This window comes from Nelumbo lutea, chromosome 3 (genome assembly GCF_056320005.1).
Source record: "Nelumbo lutea isolate HS-2025 chromosome 3, American lotus-T2T, whole genome shotgun sequence".
Classification (NCBI taxonomy): domain Eukaryota; kingdom Viridiplantae; phylum Streptophyta; class Magnoliopsida; order Proteales; family Nelumbonaceae; genus Nelumbo; species Nelumbo lutea.
In genome coordinates, this window is record NC_142686.1 from 30885142 (window position 1) to 30904098 (window position 18957).

Genomic DNA, 18957 nt, shown 5'->3' on the forward strand with positions numbered 1-18957 from the left:
CTATAAATTATTACAAATCAAGAGAGAATTGATTCATCTAGTACTCATTACACACTAAGGGTCCGTTTGGTTTGTAGACAGAATCGAAATCAAAATCCTCCGGAATCGGAACTGGAATGATCCATTCCTATAGTCTGTTTGGTTCAGACAGAAATGAGAATGAGAGTTAAAATAAGTAGGAATGGGATTTCATTCCCAAGAGAAGGGCAGGAAATGGCTATTCCCTCAAATGGGGGAATGCCATTCTAGCAAGAATGAGAATGGGATTCCAATTCCGCCCAACCAAACAGTTGGAATCGGAATAGCTCATTCTGATTTCAATTCTAGACCCCTATTCCTGCAAACCAAACAGACCCTAAAACATTCGATAATATCAATTTTTTTTGCAGTCCTGAAACCTTGGAAACATGTATAACAAATTTCATAACTTATTCCCTGATTTTCTCTACAAAATAGACCCTCATATCAAGCCAAAAGTATAAAAATAATCATCCTAGAACATCTCCAATCATCCAAGATAAAATCCATTTGGCAACCAAGTAGTTTTTGGTGAACTCTTTGAAGAAACTCAGAACAACGAAACCTTAATTCCAGTACGCGAAGAATCTATCCAAAGCAAAGTCCTTCATATGTTGCTTTGATTAGGCCAAAAGTACAGTGCAAACCTTTAAGATATTATTCATTGATTGGAAGCTTTTATTCTGTTGCTAAAGCACACCATTCCATCAATTCTTCACATTGAAATTTTTATAGGAATTAAGTCTCGACAAAACTCAAGGTTGGGTTGCTATTGCAACTTGGAAGAGGGGTGACTAACCCCTTCTCTCTCCCTAATCCAATTGGACCCTTGAATTTCTTGGTTGTTTCGTTAGGTAAATCTTAGAGGCATGAAACAATAAAAAATCCAACCAAAAATCAATGCTTTATTTCTAATTTGAGTCCGATAGCACCATCTTGTTTTGATCGCATTATTGAATCCTACTTCATATAATTGAATTTGTCCTTATCCAAGCAACCCCACCAAAAATTATATGATAATGCATTAATTTCCCTCCCACACTCTTGACAAAGAGATGTGGATAGAAAGTAATTGGGGAATGGCTTCAACAATGCTTTTTAACAATACACCTCTACCAAATTGAGGTAATAGCTTGGATTTCTAATTTTGCAACTTTTGGCTAATTTTATCAACTACAAAATCTTTGAACCTCAAAGCGGAATCCCAAGAATAGCATGAAAATTTGGATGGACATATGAGATTCTGTGAGAAGAAACATGAAAACCAGTTACAATTCCCAATTTCCCATATTGAGGACATGTGGCATAAAACCGTGAGCTGCTTGGGTTGTTTGTTAGTAGTTCGATCCAGACGCCCGAAATGGGTGAAGGTAGCTAGGTTAATGAAAGAAGGGGTAAGAAGAGAATATATAAAAAGAGGCTAAATTACAGATAGCCACCTGTACTTAGGGGAAGTGATAGCCCCCGAACTTTGTTTTGTGACAAAGATCCCCCAGACCTGGATGCCAACATTTTGCCCCCATTCGCATTCGGTCAATTAACTTCTCTCACATGTTTTTCTTAACTTCCTTTCATTGAAGTTCATCTTGAGAATACCTTGAGAATTATCAATTCATCAATGCCTTGAGAACAATTTGTGCTTTAGAATGGTTACTTTCACCACTATCGACTTAACCATCTGGTTTCTTTAGGAAAAGTATTCAGTTGAAGCAAGAACCATGTTCATTAAAATATGAAAAGGGAACTTGTAGCAGAAATTGTATACGGGCATTCCACATTACCGTTGGAATAATCAACTTGAAATATGATTCTGGGACAACCAAGCATTCTAAACAAAGTTCAATACCAATAGAAACAAATTTAACTAAAGAAGGTATCGTCAACCACTCCCCACCAGAGAAAAGATATACAACAAACTGGAAAAAAAAAAAAAAAAAAGAAAATGACATGGAACTGAGATAAAAAAAAAAAAAAACAACAGTGTGATTATATAATACCAAGTTTTGCATCATCAGGAGAAGAAATTGACACAACAGGAGACTCCCTAGCTGAAGGTTCATCAAGATGAATTTGTGAAAAATCATTAATAATCCCCGTCTTCTCTTGATGAATTGTCTCCTTCTCCTCCTCAGCCTTCTCAACTTTCTTCCTTGTCATCATGCTGACATCCTCTGCTGCCTTGGCAACCATGCTTAAGGCACTTGACACCCATAATGCCCCAATTGATACGTAAGGATTGCTCATGAGTGCAGACCCTGCACTGCTTGCCTTCTGTTCAACCAATGAAAGGGCTGACTTTGTCTTCTCAATCACTTGGAATCGCTCATCCACCTCCCTCACCTTCTCATTTACCACAGCAGTCCCAACACTTATTTTCACACTAAGGCCCATCTTCCGATCAAGGGATGCAACTGTGGCAGATGCATTTGATGTCAGCTGGAACCTCTCATCAAAGGCCTTGGCCTTGTTGATAGCATCCTTCCCCAGTATGAAGCCCTTGGCCAGCATGGTACTCATCACATCCTCAGCCTTTTTAACAGCAGAATTGGTACTAGAGGGCTTCAAGAACATTTTGAGATATCATTAGAAGGATTTAATCCGTCAATATGTGCAGAATTGACATCAAGCTTAAAATATAAATATGAATATGCAACCTACCTATTTAATACTTGCACAAATTTGAATATGAAATCAATAGTCAAAATCTACTAAAAATAATACTTACTCATGAGTCGTGACAGTACATAGGTGAAAAGTTTCAATTTCATTAACAAATCATATTTCCATCTAATAAGAAGAGATAGTTCCAAGCACAAGGCTTAGCACAACATGCTTCCATATAAATAAGTAAATGACAAATCCAAGAAACAATCAGAAATTGCATATGTATATGCTCTCTGATTAGTTTAAACTGTAAGAAGAAAGATCCTCAAAAACTCACTGGGACTTCAAAAACTCTAGAGCATTCAGAGTGGGAAAAGGAGATGAATAGGCTTTTGATAGGAGCTTTATTGTGGTGGCAGACTTCTTAGACAGGCCCCCTTTCTCTATCAAATGGTGGAAGAAAAATGCAACTTTTATGGATGGTTATGAGTTGATTATCAGTGAAGTTGTTTTAAGTTCAAAATTTTTTAGTCTTCACAATGACTGGGAAACTAATACCTTTTTTTTTTTTTTTTGTTCGGCAGAAACTAATACTTAGTTGGCTTATTAGCAAGGCTCTGCTGAAAATATATTTCCAAGAAAGTGAAGACACGAGACTATGATCAACTACATAGTGGTATTTTTTCTTTCAAATCCTTGTACAGCATGCTGATTGGGGTACATGGATCTTTTTTGGAAACAAATATGGTCTCCATATTTTCCATCAAGGATTACTACTTATGTGTGGACAATAATTTTTGAAAATTTCCTTATATCCCAATGAATATTGTATGGCGATTGCCTGATTCGCCTGAATTAGTATCATCAACCAAGTTAATTAATATTTCTAATGATAAAATGGCCAGGAAAACTAAAATAGAAGAACTATTCTCTGATCTGATACCAAATAATTTAATCAATAAAATAAATCCAGCAAACAACCAGAGTATTAAAGGAGAAAGAAAAGATAAAGTGAAGAAGAAGAAAAGAGAACAGTACTATTCTCTGATCTGATACCAAGTGATTGATAGTTGATGAAAGCCACCCTTTATTTTATGAACTCTGTAAGAATATCCTTTAATTTAGCTACTACCATCTCTATTCTATTTCTAGCATTGTCCATTTCTTCATGTAGTCATGTATCAAAAAACCTGTAGTGATAAAATTCCTTGCCTTTCCCATTAGCCTCTCATCTACCTTTTTTGTTACTCAAGACCAATTTTATGCTCTTTTATTTCAAGGTTCTTCAATCATGTGACAAGGGGAATCTTATTCTCAAAACCAAATCTATGACACTTTTCTAATCTGGTATAAGGACCATGGACTACTTATTGTAGTAATGCAACGAAGTCACAATGCTACTTATGGTCAATGCCCTGGTTACCCTTCCTGTTTCCTATTTTTCAGTACCTATTTTGTAAGGAACAGCACAAGCATGAGTGTATGGTGATGCATTGAGTTCAGTGCAGGTTGGGTTTACTCTTTGACCCTATTGGAGTCAATCTCAACCCTTAGCTGGCTCACTTCATCCCGTAATAAATTAGATGTTGCAATACCAGACCTGACCTACCAAGATGCTTACAGAAACTATTACCTCCACACCCAGTTGAAGATAAAATACCAAATAAAAAGGGAAAAGAATTGATAGACCTATGTAAGAGAAAGGAAAAAAATTACACTATTTAAACAAAAAAAAATGAGAAAGTGAACATGAGGGGAAGAGGTTGAGAGAGAACACTCATTCTGGTGTCCAGTATCCTACCAGAATTTGAGTGCTTCCACCCTTGAGAGACTCAGAATCCAGCATTTCTAGATTCCATACCCAATAACATTCAAAGGTACATAATCATATAAATTGGTGCATATAACTATGTACTATAGGATATACCGAAAGTGATATATAGAGAATATTAATGGAAATACATTAAAATACAAGCCAAGTCCTTTTCCTAATTAGTTTCATTAGCATTACTTTGGAAAGGAACATTCAGTATGACACATCATTATTATATGGGTTTTTCAAATAGAATGTTGTTGGGTTGGAAAATAGCTTTTGGGAGTTTAAAAAGAAAAACAATCAATTTCTTTGCCTACTTTATCCAAGTTGCAGTACCTTCAACTTAAAATTTGTTATCAGGTTTAGTTACCATCATGATATCTATAAATAATAGGCATTCAAGTGTTCTACAACCAGTTCCTTTTGTATCCACAAACTATACAACTATGGATCAAAATCATGTGCTGCTAACTTAAAAGACAACCAGATTCAATTACTTACCAAATATAACAACTGCAGCAACTTCAATATTTTTAAGTGACAGTACACTATAGATACAAAAAAAAAATATGACAACTATTTGACAGGAAGTCTAAGAATGTACCTCGTTTGGTGGAAAAGCTTCAGGAGGCAATTGGTAGTTTTCAACAGGTGTTATGGTGACAGAATGATCAATAACTGTGGCACCCTGAATCATGTAAATGTGGTAGTCAGAGAACTTCCAGAATAAGGGTTGTATATTCCTTTGCTTGAAAGTCATCAGAGAATTTTAACCATAAAATTCAAGGTCCAGATAAAACTTTCTATAGTAGAAAAGGTACAAACCGACAGAAGTATTGCTGTGTCTGCACCCTGTGAATCCATGAAAGTAACATATGCAAGCTGAGACCTTTCCGATTCACTGCAAGTAGAGATTCTAAATTAGAGTCGGTTACAATAAGGAAACAAGTAGTAGAGTTAAAACATGAAACAAAACAAACCTTTGCATTTCAATATATTGAATATCACCAGTGAAAGAGAAAAAATCTTTAATATCGTGTTCAGATGCAGCTAGTGAAATATTGCTCACCTTGACTGTTCTTATCTGTAATATAAAATAGTAAGCGTGATGAAAATTCAAATGATGCCATCAAGATTTTTTTTATTTTTTTCTTTTTTGTTTTGAACAGCCTTATAAAAACTCTAATACATAACAAAAGAAAAAAGTTAAAATGAAAAAAATTAGTTTTATTGAGATCAATGGATGCTTATGACATAATGGTTGTGTAAAGTGAAGCAGCAGACAATGCCAGTAACAGAATCAGCTAATTTGATTTTATATAGTATCTTCTCTCTTTGTGCATCAAAGCAGAGACTTTATAAGTCAATGGAGGTGCAAAAACATCTCCCTTTGTATTGAAGGATGGCATAGAGATTCTGCTGCATCACTAGTAAAAACCCAGCATGATCATGAATAGAAAGGTATAGTAATGTGCACCAACTAATAGAATTCCAAATAAGCTTTATCCTCACATCCGAAACATTGATTGTCCAATTTGATAATGGGAGATCTATTCCCATTCTTGGATCATGATGATCCATTGGGACCTGCACATGACAATGGCCAATTAGGTGATTCTCAGAGAGTAAAGTAAAACAATGAAGTAAGAAAGGCGAAGAAACAATGATAACAAGAATATGCTTAATTGAAATTGTGATACATGATTATTTGCCCCTATAAAACAACATAGCGGAAAAGATGTAGATAATCATCAACAATAACTGAACTTTCAGAGTGGAAAGAAGTCATCCCAAACAACAATGGTGGTACTTTAGCATTTTACAGTAAAGGTCACTTTGATTATAGCAATAATGAACCTACAGATTTGCTTAGAAGCTGCCTCAACCATCCACTGAAATGTTGGTCAAATCAGTCCAATATCCCCCATGTGACATGAAAAAAAAATGAAGAATGAACACTCTAATCTGGGAAGGTTCATGGTGGAACCAAGAATGTCAGAACATTCTCAGAAGCACCAAAACTTAAAACAATTTTACTATCTTCAGGCAACACCCTTTGTTATGCAAATTAATAAACAGTGGTCACCGACTCTGATTGTAATGAGCCTAAAAATTTGTTTACAATCTGCCTCAACCAACCACTGAAATATCAGCAAAACCAGTCCTAAAACCCCCCATGTGACACGAAGAGATTGAAGAATGAAAATTTTAATCTGGGAAGGCTCATGGTGGAACCAAGAATGTCAGAACATTCTCAGAAGCATCAAAACTTAAAACGATTCTGCTATCTTCAGGCATTGCCCCTTGTTCTGTAAATTGGTAAGCATTGGTCAACTTTCTGATTGCACCTCAAAACTTGAAACAATATCATTACCCCTGCCTTCCTCAAACTAACCTTCAACTCAACTGTAGCCTAAAATTCAAAACTCTCTCTCTCTCTCTCTCATTGATGCCACCCCTTTAAAATCAATATGAACATCTACAAACAATCATCTCAGATATTTGAACAATCTTATTCAATACAATGTACAGTCCTACAAATCCTGAAACAATACCTAAACATTACAGGGTGAACCCTTCCAAGAAACATACGGATTCATCAATTTACTGCTGCTAATCTCGAGGAAGAAACTGAAACCGTCTGTGGCGAACCTGTCAACTCTCTCCAGCTACAAAACAAAGAGCAATGCTTCTCGGCCTGATTATATTACAAACAACCCCACAGGAAACCTAAACACGGGTCTACAACCGATGAAGCATAATCATCTACCCATCAGAATCAACTCTTCCTCTACGAGCACGCAGAACACAACTAAACTCCCAGATCTCTAACAATGTACATGTCTAAACGATACATCAAAATTCAACTAGAAACCTGTTCGAAAACAATCAAACCCAATCTCACATGCTACACATGTAACAATATCCTGATTCGTGAAGTAATTTTCCAACATAGAGCATCTCTGAACCCAGAAAATAAGTATCGAGAAATCAACAACATACCGACATTTGAAGGGTATTGGCGGAATCCGCAGAAACAATGGCGATCTCTGAAGAAATGGTAATCGAAAGGGAAAATGCTGTAGAAGTGGGGAACGAGAAATCGGAGAATATCAGAAATAAAATTCTTCTGTTGAGACTGAGTAGCAGAGAGAGATGGGACGATGATGGAATGAGTGGTTTTTTCGTTTTAACTGACGACACGTTGGCAGCGAATTGTCTCAGCAACAACTTTGCCGCGCGCCCCCTAGAGAGAACTTTGGCCGTCCACGTTCGATAGCCTGGGCTGTCGATGGATTGTGTAACAGTATCGCTGCCAAACGTATTGTTAGGTTAGCTAATGTGTTAGACAAGGTTTTGAAAACCGGACTGAACCGGGAGTCGGACCGTTCGATTCGAGACCGGATAGATCACTAGATCCGATTTTGCTCTGGACCGTTAATTCTGAAAAAAAACGTTGAAATGGTAAGAGAACCGCTGACTCAGATGGTCAAACCATCAAACCGTTCGACAAACTATGCTGACCAGTCACCGGCGGTTTTGCAGCGGCAACGTACTATTCTTTCTCATTCTCTGTTTCTCACTTGAGTTGTCGAGCGGTCGAGACCATCTACCTCCGACCCCCAATGATATCCAAAGACTTACGACAACCTACAACGATCGGCGGTTTTGTAGCGACGACCTCCTTACTCAGTTTTTGGATTTTTTCCTCCTCCTCCGGTTCTACAGTGACGACCTCCTTTCTCATCAACTTTTTGATTTTTTCTCCTCCACCAGTTCTGCAGCGGCAACCTCCTTTCTTAGCTTTTGATTTTTTTTTCTCCTTTGCCAGTTTTGCAACGACGACCTCCTTTCTCAGTTTTGCAGCGGTTATTTTAATCTGCAACTAAACCACAACAGCATTCACCAACGGTTTCATTTCCCTCTCTCTGTGATTGTGACACTAGCGGTGACTTCTCTCAATTTTGTAATTTTCATTATTTTTTTATATTTGCTAAGTTTTATTTTTTTATATTTATATTTTTGGTTTTCCATGTGATTTTTTTTTTGCATTTTTTCCTTGTATTTTTTTTAAATTTTATGATAATTGTTGTTATTTTTAATTTTTTTGTTTTATTTTATTTATGACATTATAGGTTGAACCATTCGACTCAGACGATTGAATCACTGAACCAGAAAATAGTGATTAGAATGGTTTCATTTTCAATTTGATTTTTAAAAAATTAGTGTCAGAATCCTTCTTTTGACAGCCCAAGCTGTCAAACGTAGACAGCCAAAGTTCTCCTTAATTACCCAAAATAGCCCACAATTACCAATCACTTAACTGATAATTTTTTGCTAGGTAGCGGTAGAATGAATCAAGTTATCCGTGAGCCATTTAAGCTCGTCTAATAAAATGTGCAATTCAAGACCCAATATATAGCCTCAATTACTAAACGAGTCCAACTTAAATAGTACAAGTTTTGGTTTGTGAAGTTTCCTATCGAGCCTAATTGAACCTTTTTTGATACTCAGTTTTATGTTTTATTATCGTTGTAAAACAATACGAACTTGATGTTTTAGGCAGTAATTGTTCTACAACGTGTGAATGTTTATTTTTTTTTTCTGTTTATATTTGTTTTTGAAATTTCCAGAAAAAAATAATAACATGTTCTTCAATTGTATTATTTTAAAAAGGATTAACAAGATGATTTTATTTTAAAAAGCATTTCATGTTCTTGAAAAACAAAATCAAATTTTGAAGTACAGATATTGTGTAATTTATGAAAAATGGTGGCAAATGAAAACATGTTTTTCAACCCATTTTTGAAAATGAAAAATTTTGGATTTTAATCTCATTAAAGATTAAATCTAATGGGGTTTGCACACATGTTTTGAAAAATAGTTTTTTCTCTTATTAATATTAAAACCGATTTTTTAACTTGTCCCACATTGGAAAATTACAAGATTTGTTTTGGGTTTTTTAGTAGGAGATGATTTACACTTCTTAGATATAAAAAAGGAGAGTATGAGGGCTTGCGGTACATGTATAACGCATTGAGATGTTTTAGAGGTGCATTTTGTGCGCACTCGCGTGGTTCGCGAAGGGCAACTTTGGTTTTTGGTGTGAAGCTAATCATTGATGTGATCAACGGTCACAATTCGATCAAGAGGCACCATAAGAGTCTTTTCTAAACCAACACCTTTCTCTGCTCCATAGCTCTTCTACTCTCACATAGGAATGGATTTGGCTGTCTCATACGTGCTTTAGAGCTTCTCCTCCAAGTTTCAAGGACTCCACTTCCGAACATAAAAAAAATAACATACAACCACTAACATGTTTTCTATATATTTGTTGTTTCAAGGACCAATATGTTTTCAAATCAAATGATTTATTTTTAAAACTTATAACAAGAAAAAACAATTAATATCCAAGAACACTCACTTAAACGAGGTTTAAAATTTTATCATGTATTGGCCCGTATGGGTGGGTCGATATACCAAATAAGAAGAGTTGGTGAGTTTGGCCTATTTCAGGGGTCGACAGGCTTAAGACCTACCCTCTAACCTATTTTTGATTAAAAAAAAACTAAAAAAATAATGAGAGAATAACCCTCTCCCAAAAACAGATCATTCCCGGCTCATCTTAGCTAACAAATTTCCTTATCTAGCCTGGTTTTTCCCCTACAGCTAACCTGAAATCGGGTTTGCACCAGGACCAAAGAAAAAAGGTAAAATACAAAACCTTCTCCTGAAGTTTCTGACAATCATAAAAACCTCTCCTAAAGTTTCATTTTAGCAAAAACCTCCCTTCAATTTTTAAAGAATTCAACAAAAATCTTCCTTTCGTCAATGACAAAGACATTAGATCGATGAATCAAATTTTCAAAATACCTATTTACCCTTTTTACAAATTAGTTTGCATCTATTTTTATTGATACCATCACATGGTCGCTTGTTCTCCTCATCTATCAATGACACTTCTGTCATCACCGTCGAAATCAGTGTCCCCTTCACTGGCCACAAGATCGACCCACCCACCCACACTGTTGAAACCACCCCAAAGGAACTCCTTAGTTTTTTTAGAGACATGGCCATCATGCACTGTATGGAGATCGTTGCGGACTCACTCTACAAGGCTAAGGTCATCCACAATTTCTGTCATCTCTATGATGGCCAAGAAGCCATCTCTGTTGGCATGGGAGTTGCCATCACGAAGAATGACTGCACCATCACCGCCTACCGGGATCACTATATTTTCCTCGGCCGGAGCGGGACCCTTATTGAGTGCTTTGCTGAACTGATGGGTCGTCAAGGTGGTTGCTCTAAGGGAAAGGGAGGCTCCATGCATATCTACAAGGACTTTGGCTTCTATGGTGGGCATGGAATTGTTCGTGCAGAAGTACTCCAAAGATCATACTGTCACGTTCTCTATGTACGGTGATGGTGCAGCCAATCAAGGCCAGTTGTTCGAAGCACTCCATATGGCAGCTCTTTTGGATCTGCCCGCAATTTTGGTCTGTGAGAACAACCACCGTAAGTGAATGAGATAAAGAAGTAATACAATTTTACCTCGGTTGAAACTTGAAACTTTTCTTTCGTTGGTGGCTCTTATGCCGGCGGCGATTACTAACCTCCTCCCTTTTAGAATCCACAACATCATCAATACAAAGATCATTGTCAAATGAAGCCTGTAGTTCGTGCCAGCAAACTGGGCAAGAATTGTGAATTTGCAACCAGGGAACAATGCAGTCGCAATGGTAAACTCACTTACACGACATATCCCTAACTTCCTCATCAATCTTAAACTCCTCCTTACAAACTGGACAATGTGAATCATCCTTCAAATGGGTATCTATTATTTTCACTCTCGGCATGGCATCAATGGCTGAAGTAGGTGCTGGAGGCGGACCTAGTCAGTCATTCTGGGTCAATTCTTCAAGCAGCTCATTCAGCCTTAGCCCGACAAATTAATCTCTAGGGTCAGCAGCCCGGGAAAGCGGATTTTCCAGCGGGGACATGGTTCCAGTCGGATGAGGATGGTTAGTGGGTCAAACTATAACCAAATGTCTGGGCCAGTTCCGAAGTTCAACCTCCGGTTCCAAGCGAAATCTCCCGTCGAAATCATGAACAAGCCGACGCATAGGGGGGGTCAAGCATGAGAGACAGGGATTCCAATAACCGGGCCTTAGGAGAGGAATCAAAACCAGTGAGGTCAAGAACAAACCTACAGGGGCAACCTTGATTGTCCGTTGGCACTGGTAACAATAGTAAAGATGGTAACTCCTGATGCCATTGACTCTTACACGAGGAAGGCTAACACTAGCTTCCAAATTCAAATGGGATTTTGATTTTTTTCTGGGTTTTGGGTTTGTTTTGTTTGTGGAGAGAACACAATGAAGAGAGATTAATAGAAAGAAGGCATACGTGCATAAAGATCGGGAAGGAAGAGAGAAAGGAATGGCTTTTGGAGTGGTAGAAAGCGGTTCTCTATTTCCCTCACCTATCTGCCTTCCTGCTTAACCCTCCATCTTCGATCTCCTCCAACCAAAGGAAAGGATGAGTGAAGAACGATGCAGAGCCTTTTGAAAGCCCTTCTGTCGACGTACGGTAAAAATAGATGCAAACTAATTTGTAAAAGGGTAAAATATGTATTTTAAAAATCTGATTCATTGGTTTAACGTTTTCTGTCTTCGACATTGAAAATCTAGGGGAGGTTTTTTCTAAAATGAAACTTCAGGGAAGGTTTTTATAATTATCAGAAAATTGAGGGGAGGTTTTTGTATTTTACCCAAAAAAATGCAAGTTGAAATTGTACTCCCAACTTTTTGGTCAGTTCTGAAAACTTGAGTTCTTCCCTTGGAGTCTTGGACTTTGTCCCATGTAGGACTGAGCTTGGGCATATTTTTCAAGCCTAGAGTGCAGGCTGAGCCCACACCTATGTTAAACCCTTAGTCTATAATTGCTCATCCCATCGGCATCCTGTGCCAAGTCAATGATCACCCCTACCAAAACCCTAAAATTAGGGATAGAACCTGCAAATGGATTGAATTAAAATTCTGATAGGAGTAATATCTGAATCTGGTAGATAAATAAACCTATATTCAAATCCAATTCATTTAGAATATTAATAAATTTTTATACTTAATTTTTTTAAAGAATTTTAATACAAAAAAGGTACTTTTTATATGCAGTTATGATTGGGTTCAGATTGGATCAAGCAATATCCCAATTCGATTTAATTAATTTACACATTATATTGTAAAATCTAATTTGATCCGATAATCCTATGCCTTGAAATCTTGAATTGGTCAGAAGTATGCTTCATATACGCAACATCAAAATTTAAAACAGTAAAAAACTAAAACATATTAATCTATATTGTTCTCCAACATTGAAGAAATTTTGGTTATTTATTTTGTTATGCTCGAAAATCTCTCATAATATAATGTAATTTTAGATTTAATATAGACTATGTAAATTTTATACTTTAGAATGATGAATGATGGATCAAATGCAAAATTAATTAGGTTTATAGACAAATACCTTATAAACAATGGATTTCAAAATAAGGATTAAACAGAATATATACAATAAAAATTTACGCTTAGTTTTTTTTTTTTGGCATTGAACGCTTAGGTTTCGATGCCATGAGATGACTCAATGTAAATTTACCTTAGTTCAATAATCGGTATAAGGAAGAGATAATATTTATGGAGCACAAATAACACGCACAAAAATAGATTATATATAGCAGAAATGTGAATGAAAAATATAATTGCTTATCTTTATGGGGTGATAAAACAATGAATAGAAATATAATTTTGATTCTCATTATATTCCCTAAATTCTTAATTGAAAATTGGTGTTTTAAGATTGGCACTTCCTATTTCTGCTAAGAACACATTGCAACCAAGGATTTTATATCTGTTTAATGGGTTGAACTTGGCCATCCAGATGGTTTTTCTAGAGCCAAGCTCGGATTTGAACGTAACCAATTTGTCATATAATGAATCAGCGACGACCTTAATTAATTAGCATTGTACGATTTCATAGTTCCACGGCGTTTGAAATCTCATTTGCATAAATACAAATGCATAAGAATGTAAATCATCAGAAGGGTGTAAATTCTGGTTTAGTTTTATTTAATCGAGGTTTACACTAGTTACATGTCATAAATAAACAAGAAAAAGCAAAAATGGAAAACAAAAAGAAAAGAAAAGAAAAGAAACAAGACAGTTTGCAGTCATCAACTCATTTGCACTCACAGGCTTTTGCACCAGTGCAAATAAAGTTGATGGGCATCCTAAAACTTCTCTCTGTAGTACTACACCCTTTGTAGCAGGTCAGAGGAAGATGAAACCGGCAATGGCGGTAGCAACACCAGCGAAAGCGGAAGAGATCTCCAAGGCTGATGTAGCGCTTTTGGTGTCATTGGCAGAAGGCCCCGCAGCTGCTCCTGAAAGGGCCTCAGCTGCTGGTCCCAGTGATGCTGCTGCTTCCCCAGACAATGCACCAGCTGGCCCAGCACTTGAATTGGCAGACGCTTCCGGTGATAAGGATGCAGTTGCGTTGGCTCCTGCAGCCGGAGTGGACCCGGCGGGAGCTGTATCGGCAGCAACGCCGACGACGACGAAGAAGACAAGGGCCAACAAGACAATTTGACGCACCATCTCTATCAGATACTTTTACACAAATGAAAGACTTTATTGATTATGCAGTTATAAGACAGATGCCGCTGGCGAAAGTAGTGATGAAGAAGGTGATGAAGGTGGGTGTTTATATAGGGTGGGCGAGTGGAGGAGAGGATTTCTCGTTGTTGGTGCGGACTGATATCCAAATACCTTATAAGCAATCAACCAATATCATTGAAGTGGTAGCCAAACAATTGGTAATTTGGTATTGATCAAAATTTAAAGTTTTCCGACACATATGCATTTTTCAACGATATTTGTGTACTTTCCTTTCATCATTCACTCCTGACCTGGGCTTGGCCCCAATTTTTGCTGGGTTAAACTTGGATTGATGAGACTAAGTTGTAAGGCTCAGTTTGGAAGGAGTACAAATGCAAATATGTAAAATCTTATATTTTTGTACTATTTTGTAAGTATTTGCATTATATATATTTATTTTATACTCCTTCCAAACTGACCCTAAAGTAGAGTTTGACCTTGAGTTGGGCTTCACTTGACCTCAAACTTGGTTCAACCTGCCCAAATTACATTTCTAATCGGATTTAGTTGAGCATTTGTTAAATTTTGAATGGTCCTGAATATTAACCCAAACCTTTTATCCAGACAATCCAACTTGCATTCTTATCTTCACCTCAGCTCACCTAATAAAAAAGCCCAACTCAGTTAGATCTCAAAATCCACACCTCAAATTAAAGATCCATCTTTTCCATTAAAATTAGGACATTCAAAAAATGTTTATTTACTAAATTTCAACCCAAAATTTTATCATTCACTATCCATCAAACCAATATTCCATTTCAAAAATTCCCATTCATTAAAATATAACAATCGTAAATCTCCATCATAAAAAGCCCATCTAATCAATCAAACCTCACCATCAAATACTCAAAAAAATAAAAAACTATTATATCAATTTACATGGCCTAACTTCGCCATTTGATCGTTGAACCAAAAAGAATCCATTTATTCACACCAAATTAAATCGCACTTGATCTACCTTCTTTTAAGACTTCAAAAGAATTGGGGCTGATATTAGCACTCCACTTGAGAACTCAAACCACTTGGACCAATCAAATTACACTTAGAAGACCAAAAACAGTTTGAGTTCTCAAGTGGAGTGCTAATTTGATCGGTCCTGCTGCCGGTGAAAGCAGTTTAACTGTCCAAGATCTGGTCTTAATTTTGTCACTTAGTTCCCTGTAGCCTCCCCCGTCCCGTCTCCCTTCTTCCCACCTATAGTTTCGAGTCCAAATATTTGTCATTTGTTGACAGCCGATCCATTTGTAACCTTTGGGTCAAGAATCTTCTTTCGTCCGTGTACCCATTAATGTAAACTCCAATCAATAAAGCCACATATTGTTGATCCTAAGTGGCCGGAGTTAGCACTTATGACGAGGGCTATAACTCGGGCTTGGACCCAAGCTAGTTTTTGGGCCTATATATTTTATACAATTACAATAATATATATAAATATTTATGCATTTTATGCTATAGTTAATATAATATTATGTGCGTCATATTGTGGACCGGGCCGGGCTGGGCATTCGGGTCAGGCTAGAAATTATCACCCTCAATTATGAGAGAGCTACTTGAGTTTGCCAGCAATTGTGTCATCAACTGTCTATCTAACTACTAACTGAAATCTAACGGCCTTAATTAATTTCTTCTTGGCTGCGACTCGCCACTTCCTTGCTTGACACTCCACGCGCTCCGGCTTCCGGATTGCAGCGACAATGGCAAATAGACCAGAGTAAACTGAAAAATTCCTCATATTTACTTCACTACGTATCTTGCTCAGTAGGGGTAGTTACGTAAAATGACATCCCATTCGAAATTAAGAAAACGAGCGCGCGATGCAACTTGCAAGAGCTTAAGACATTCAGTTAGAAACCGCAGATTCAAGCTCTGCAACAAACTTCGATTCTCGAACCAATTGAATTCCAAAACTCTCTCTCTCTCTCTCTCTCTCTCTCTCTCTCTCTCTGTATGAGAAAGATTCAAGAAGGAAAGTCTTGGAGAAGAAAAGAGGAGCTTCTCCAATGGCGATAACAGTCCTTGATGCCTGCAAGAAGAGAAAACGCAAGCCCAAGCTCTATGGATTTCACACATTCGCCGATCCAGGATGCCCGATCATTCTCACCGGACCGTTCCGAGACAACATCCGTTCCTTCATTGAAGAATGCGGGGAGATTGAGGATTACAACGTGGAAGGTATGCCCACCTGGTCCACGTTGCTCGTAAACGAGAACAATGGCGTCGTCGTCCCTCTCTACACCATCGAAGAGAGCGTGAAGCACTCGTTGCACCCTTTCTGTGATCACTGCAGATGCGTCGGTAAGGAGGAAACAAAATTCGAATTTGATACGATTTTTTTTCTTCAATTTCTCTTCAGTTTGGTCTTCTGACTTCGCTGCTTTTGTTGATTTAGGGTTTATGGTTTTGAATTGGGGATTTGGGCTTGTTTTGATTCGTGCTAAGGTGCGTTCTTGATTTCATTGCAGGTTGGAGTCACCATTTTGTGTCGAAGAGAAGATATCATATGATAATCCCTGAGGATGCCGAGTGGAGCAAGCCTCTTGAAGGAAACGTTTTCGATCTTCACACCCATCTCTTGCACGGACTCATCCACTGTAATGGCTTTGGGCATCTTCTCTGCCTCAATGGAGTCGAAGGTGGATCGAAATATCTCTGTGGAAGAGAGATCATGGATCTTTGGGATCGAATCTGCACAACTCTCCGTGCCCGGTAAGCAAGAATCACCCAACAACAATGAGAAGAAGAGAAAGAAACCGATTCTAGATCTGAACTTAGTAGGGCTTTATTTTTATTTTTATGTTTTCTGTAGGAAAATTACAGTAGTGGATACATCGAAGAAGAGATCCATGGACCTCCGGCTACTCTACGGCGTCGCTTATGGACACACTTGGTTCGGGAGATGGGGTTACAGGTTCTGCCGGGGGAGCTTCGGTGTCACAGAAGAACAATACAACGACGCTCTCGAGATTCTCAGCTCACTGAATCTCGATCATATCATGGACGAGTTCGTCAGCACCAGCTATCACAAAAACATCATGCGAATCATTCGCAGCTACAGAGACGTAAGTGAAACCCAGTTGATTACCCTGCGAGATCTCTTCCGCTTCATGCTGGCTCTCAAATCTCGACCTCCCGTTCAGAGAAAATCCCTCATGGCAGCCGCTGCTGTAGGTCCTTCAAAATCCTCAATTAGCATCTACCGGCAACGAAAATCGCCGTCGAAGGACAAGCCAGTGAAGTACCGAAAATTCGCTCCTTTTGCTGCAAACATGGACAGCAGGTGGCCTGCGAAACGATTACAGTACGCCGCGGAGGTCATCGTCGAAGCCCTGAAAGAGAAGAAAGCGAGGAGCATTGGCCAACGTGGGATGTCTAGACAGGATGTTCGCGATGCGGCTCGGCTTCACATCGGCGACACTGGCTTGCTCGACTTCGTTTTGAAGTCCCTCAACAACTTCATCGTCGGCAATCACATCGTCCGTCGTACCGTTAACCCGGCGACGAGATTGTTGGAGTACACAATTCACGAAGTCTGCAGCGGTGAGAGCGCTGTCGACGAGTCACCGGAACCCACCGTCGAGGATCCCCCTCCGGATCCTGAACCGGGAGCCGACGTTTACGGCGACGTAGTGTTTTTGTACCAGAGAGTTCTGAAAGGGTTCCCGGAATCGGAATTGCTAGGGTTGGCGAGTCGGGTGGTGCTGGACGGGAAGCACTTCATGAAGGAGTGGCCGTTTAAAGATGAACAGGACGAGTTGCTGAGATTCGTGTGCCGTTTCATGCCGAGTGTGGGCGAGGTTGAGTCCGAATTGACTCGGCCGCTTCCACCGGGTGAGGTGGTGGTGGTCCCGCCGTATGCGACGGTTGGGGAGCTGAAAGTGGCAGCGGAGGAAGCACTGAGGGACACTTACGGCATGCTGGAGTGGTTCGTGGCGAAGGAGGTTGAAGGGGTGGGTGGAATGGAGGATGAGGAGGTGCTATTTGGCGCCTTGGAGTCGGGTGCGCACATATGGGTGGAGGGTTGCGGGGTGGACTTACGGACGGATTTGAGGTACGAGGGTGGGGCCGATAATTGGACGGTGGATTGCAGGTGTGGGGCCAGGGATGACGATGGGGAGAGGATGGTGGCCTGTGATGTGTGTGAGGTGTGGCAGCACACGCGGTGTGCTGGTATAGTCGATGATGAAGCTGTGCCAGCGCTGTTCGTCTGTGAGAGGTGCCGAGCTGACATGATTCCGCCCATGTCTGTGAACCTGTATTTAGAGCCAGAGGCAGAGTATGAGTATGCATGAAATTTGAATTGGGGGGCATATGGTGCTAGGATGCGCGGTAGGATGTTAGGAATTCTTATGACTATATGTTGGGAACTCGGTGGCAGCTGACAGCTGTGCAGTGCTATTGGTGTTGGTTGCATGGGAAGGGCAGTTCGTGCACCCAAGGTGCACATTAGAGAGAAATCAGGAGTTTCTTTCATCATTAATTCTTTTTTTTTTTTTTCACCTTTTTTGATCCGAACAAAACAAAGAAAACAAGGTCTTCCACTTAATTTTGCTTTTGTGCTCTCTAATCTCTTAAGTGATGCCATTCATTTCATTTGTCCTGTGCGTTCTAATACTAAGATTCAAAAAATAAAAATAAAAATAAAATATTTTCTGTTCTTTATTGCTCGGAAGCCGGAATTTTGTTAAATCGGTTTTCAGTTTATTTTTCAGGATTCTAATGGGCCTATTTGTGCAGCTCCAGGAATCCTAGTGGATGCAGCCCACCCACAAAACAAATCTGAAGTGCATCGACGCAGCCCAATTTAGG

General features: G+C 38.8%; 2 protein-coding genes and 1 pseudogene across 6 annotated transcripts; 1 reads left to right on the plus strand and 2 right to left on the minus strand.

The window, feature by feature from the left end:
- Window positions 1-1795: 1795 nt before the first annotated feature.
- On the minus strand, window positions 1796-7662 carry LOC148864002 (binding partner of ACD11 1-like). Of its 5 annotated transcripts, XM_088979633.1 has the most exons (7): window positions 7442-7662; window positions 6994-7313; window positions 5951-6025; window positions 5419-5522; window positions 5264-5339; window positions 5043-5126; window positions 1796-2577 (listed from the first exon to the last, which is right to left on the minus strand). In XM_088979633.1, the coding sequence occupies exons 3-7, from the start codon at window positions 6017-6019 to the stop codon at window positions 2005-2007; spliced, it is 906 nt and encodes a 301-aa protein (XP_088835759.1). In that variant the 5' UTR covers window positions 6020-6025; window positions 6994-7313; window positions 7442-7662; the 3' UTR covers window positions 1796-2004. The 5 variants fall into 5 exon arrangements, with proteins under 5 accessions (XP_088835759.1, XP_088835758.1, XP_088835762.1 ...); XM_088979632.1 differs by lacking the exon at window positions 6994-7313; XM_088979636.1 differs by lacking the exon at window positions 6994-7313 and having other exon boundaries at window positions 5916-6025; window positions 7442-7661.
- A 3324-nt stretch (window positions 7663-10986) lies between these two features.
- LOC148864003 (uncharacterized) lies at window positions 10987-14091 on the minus strand (annotated as a pseudogene).
- Window positions 14092-15988: 1897 nt separating this feature from the next.
- LOC148864004 (PHD finger protein MALE MEIOCYTE DEATH 1-like) lies at window positions 15989-18736 on the plus strand. The gene is made up of 3 exons (XM_088980244.1): window positions 15989-16446; window positions 16614-16857; window positions 16958-18736. Exons 1-3 carry the CDS (start codon window positions 16152-16154, stop codon window positions 18438-18440), a joined length of 2022 nt encoding a protein of 673 aa, XP_088836370.1. The 5' UTR covers window positions 15989-16151; the 3' UTR covers window positions 18441-18736.
- The last annotated feature ends 221 nt before the right edge of the window (window positions 18737-18957 follow it).

What these genes read in the sequence shown, in the direction of transcription:
- LOC148864002 (XM_088979632.1), bottom strand. An exon ending in CAATATATTGAAATGCAAAG is followed by an intron (nt 5,340 to 5,418) that starts GTTTGTTTTGTT and finishes CTCTACTTGCAG; the next exon opens with TGAATCGGAAAGGTCTCAGC. An exon ending in AAGCTTTTCCACCAAACGAG is followed by an intron (nt 2,578 to 5,042) that starts GTACATTCTTAG and finishes ATGTTCTTGAAG; the next exon opens with CCCTCTAGTACCAATTCTGC.
- LOC148864004 (XM_088980244.1), top strand. Translation starts at nt 16,152, where the DNA reads ATGGCGATAACAGTCCTTGATGCCTGCAAGAAGAGAAAACGCAAGCCC. An exon ending in TGATCACTGCAGATGCGTCG is followed by an intron (nt 16,447 to 16,613) that starts GTAAGGAGGAAA and finishes ATTTCATTGCAG; the next exon opens with GTTGGAGTCACCATTTTGTG. An exon ending in TGCACAACTCTCCGTGCCCG is followed by an intron (nt 16,858 to 16,957) that starts GTAAGCAAGAAT and finishes TGTTTTCTGTAG; the next exon opens with GAAAATTACAGTAGTGGATA.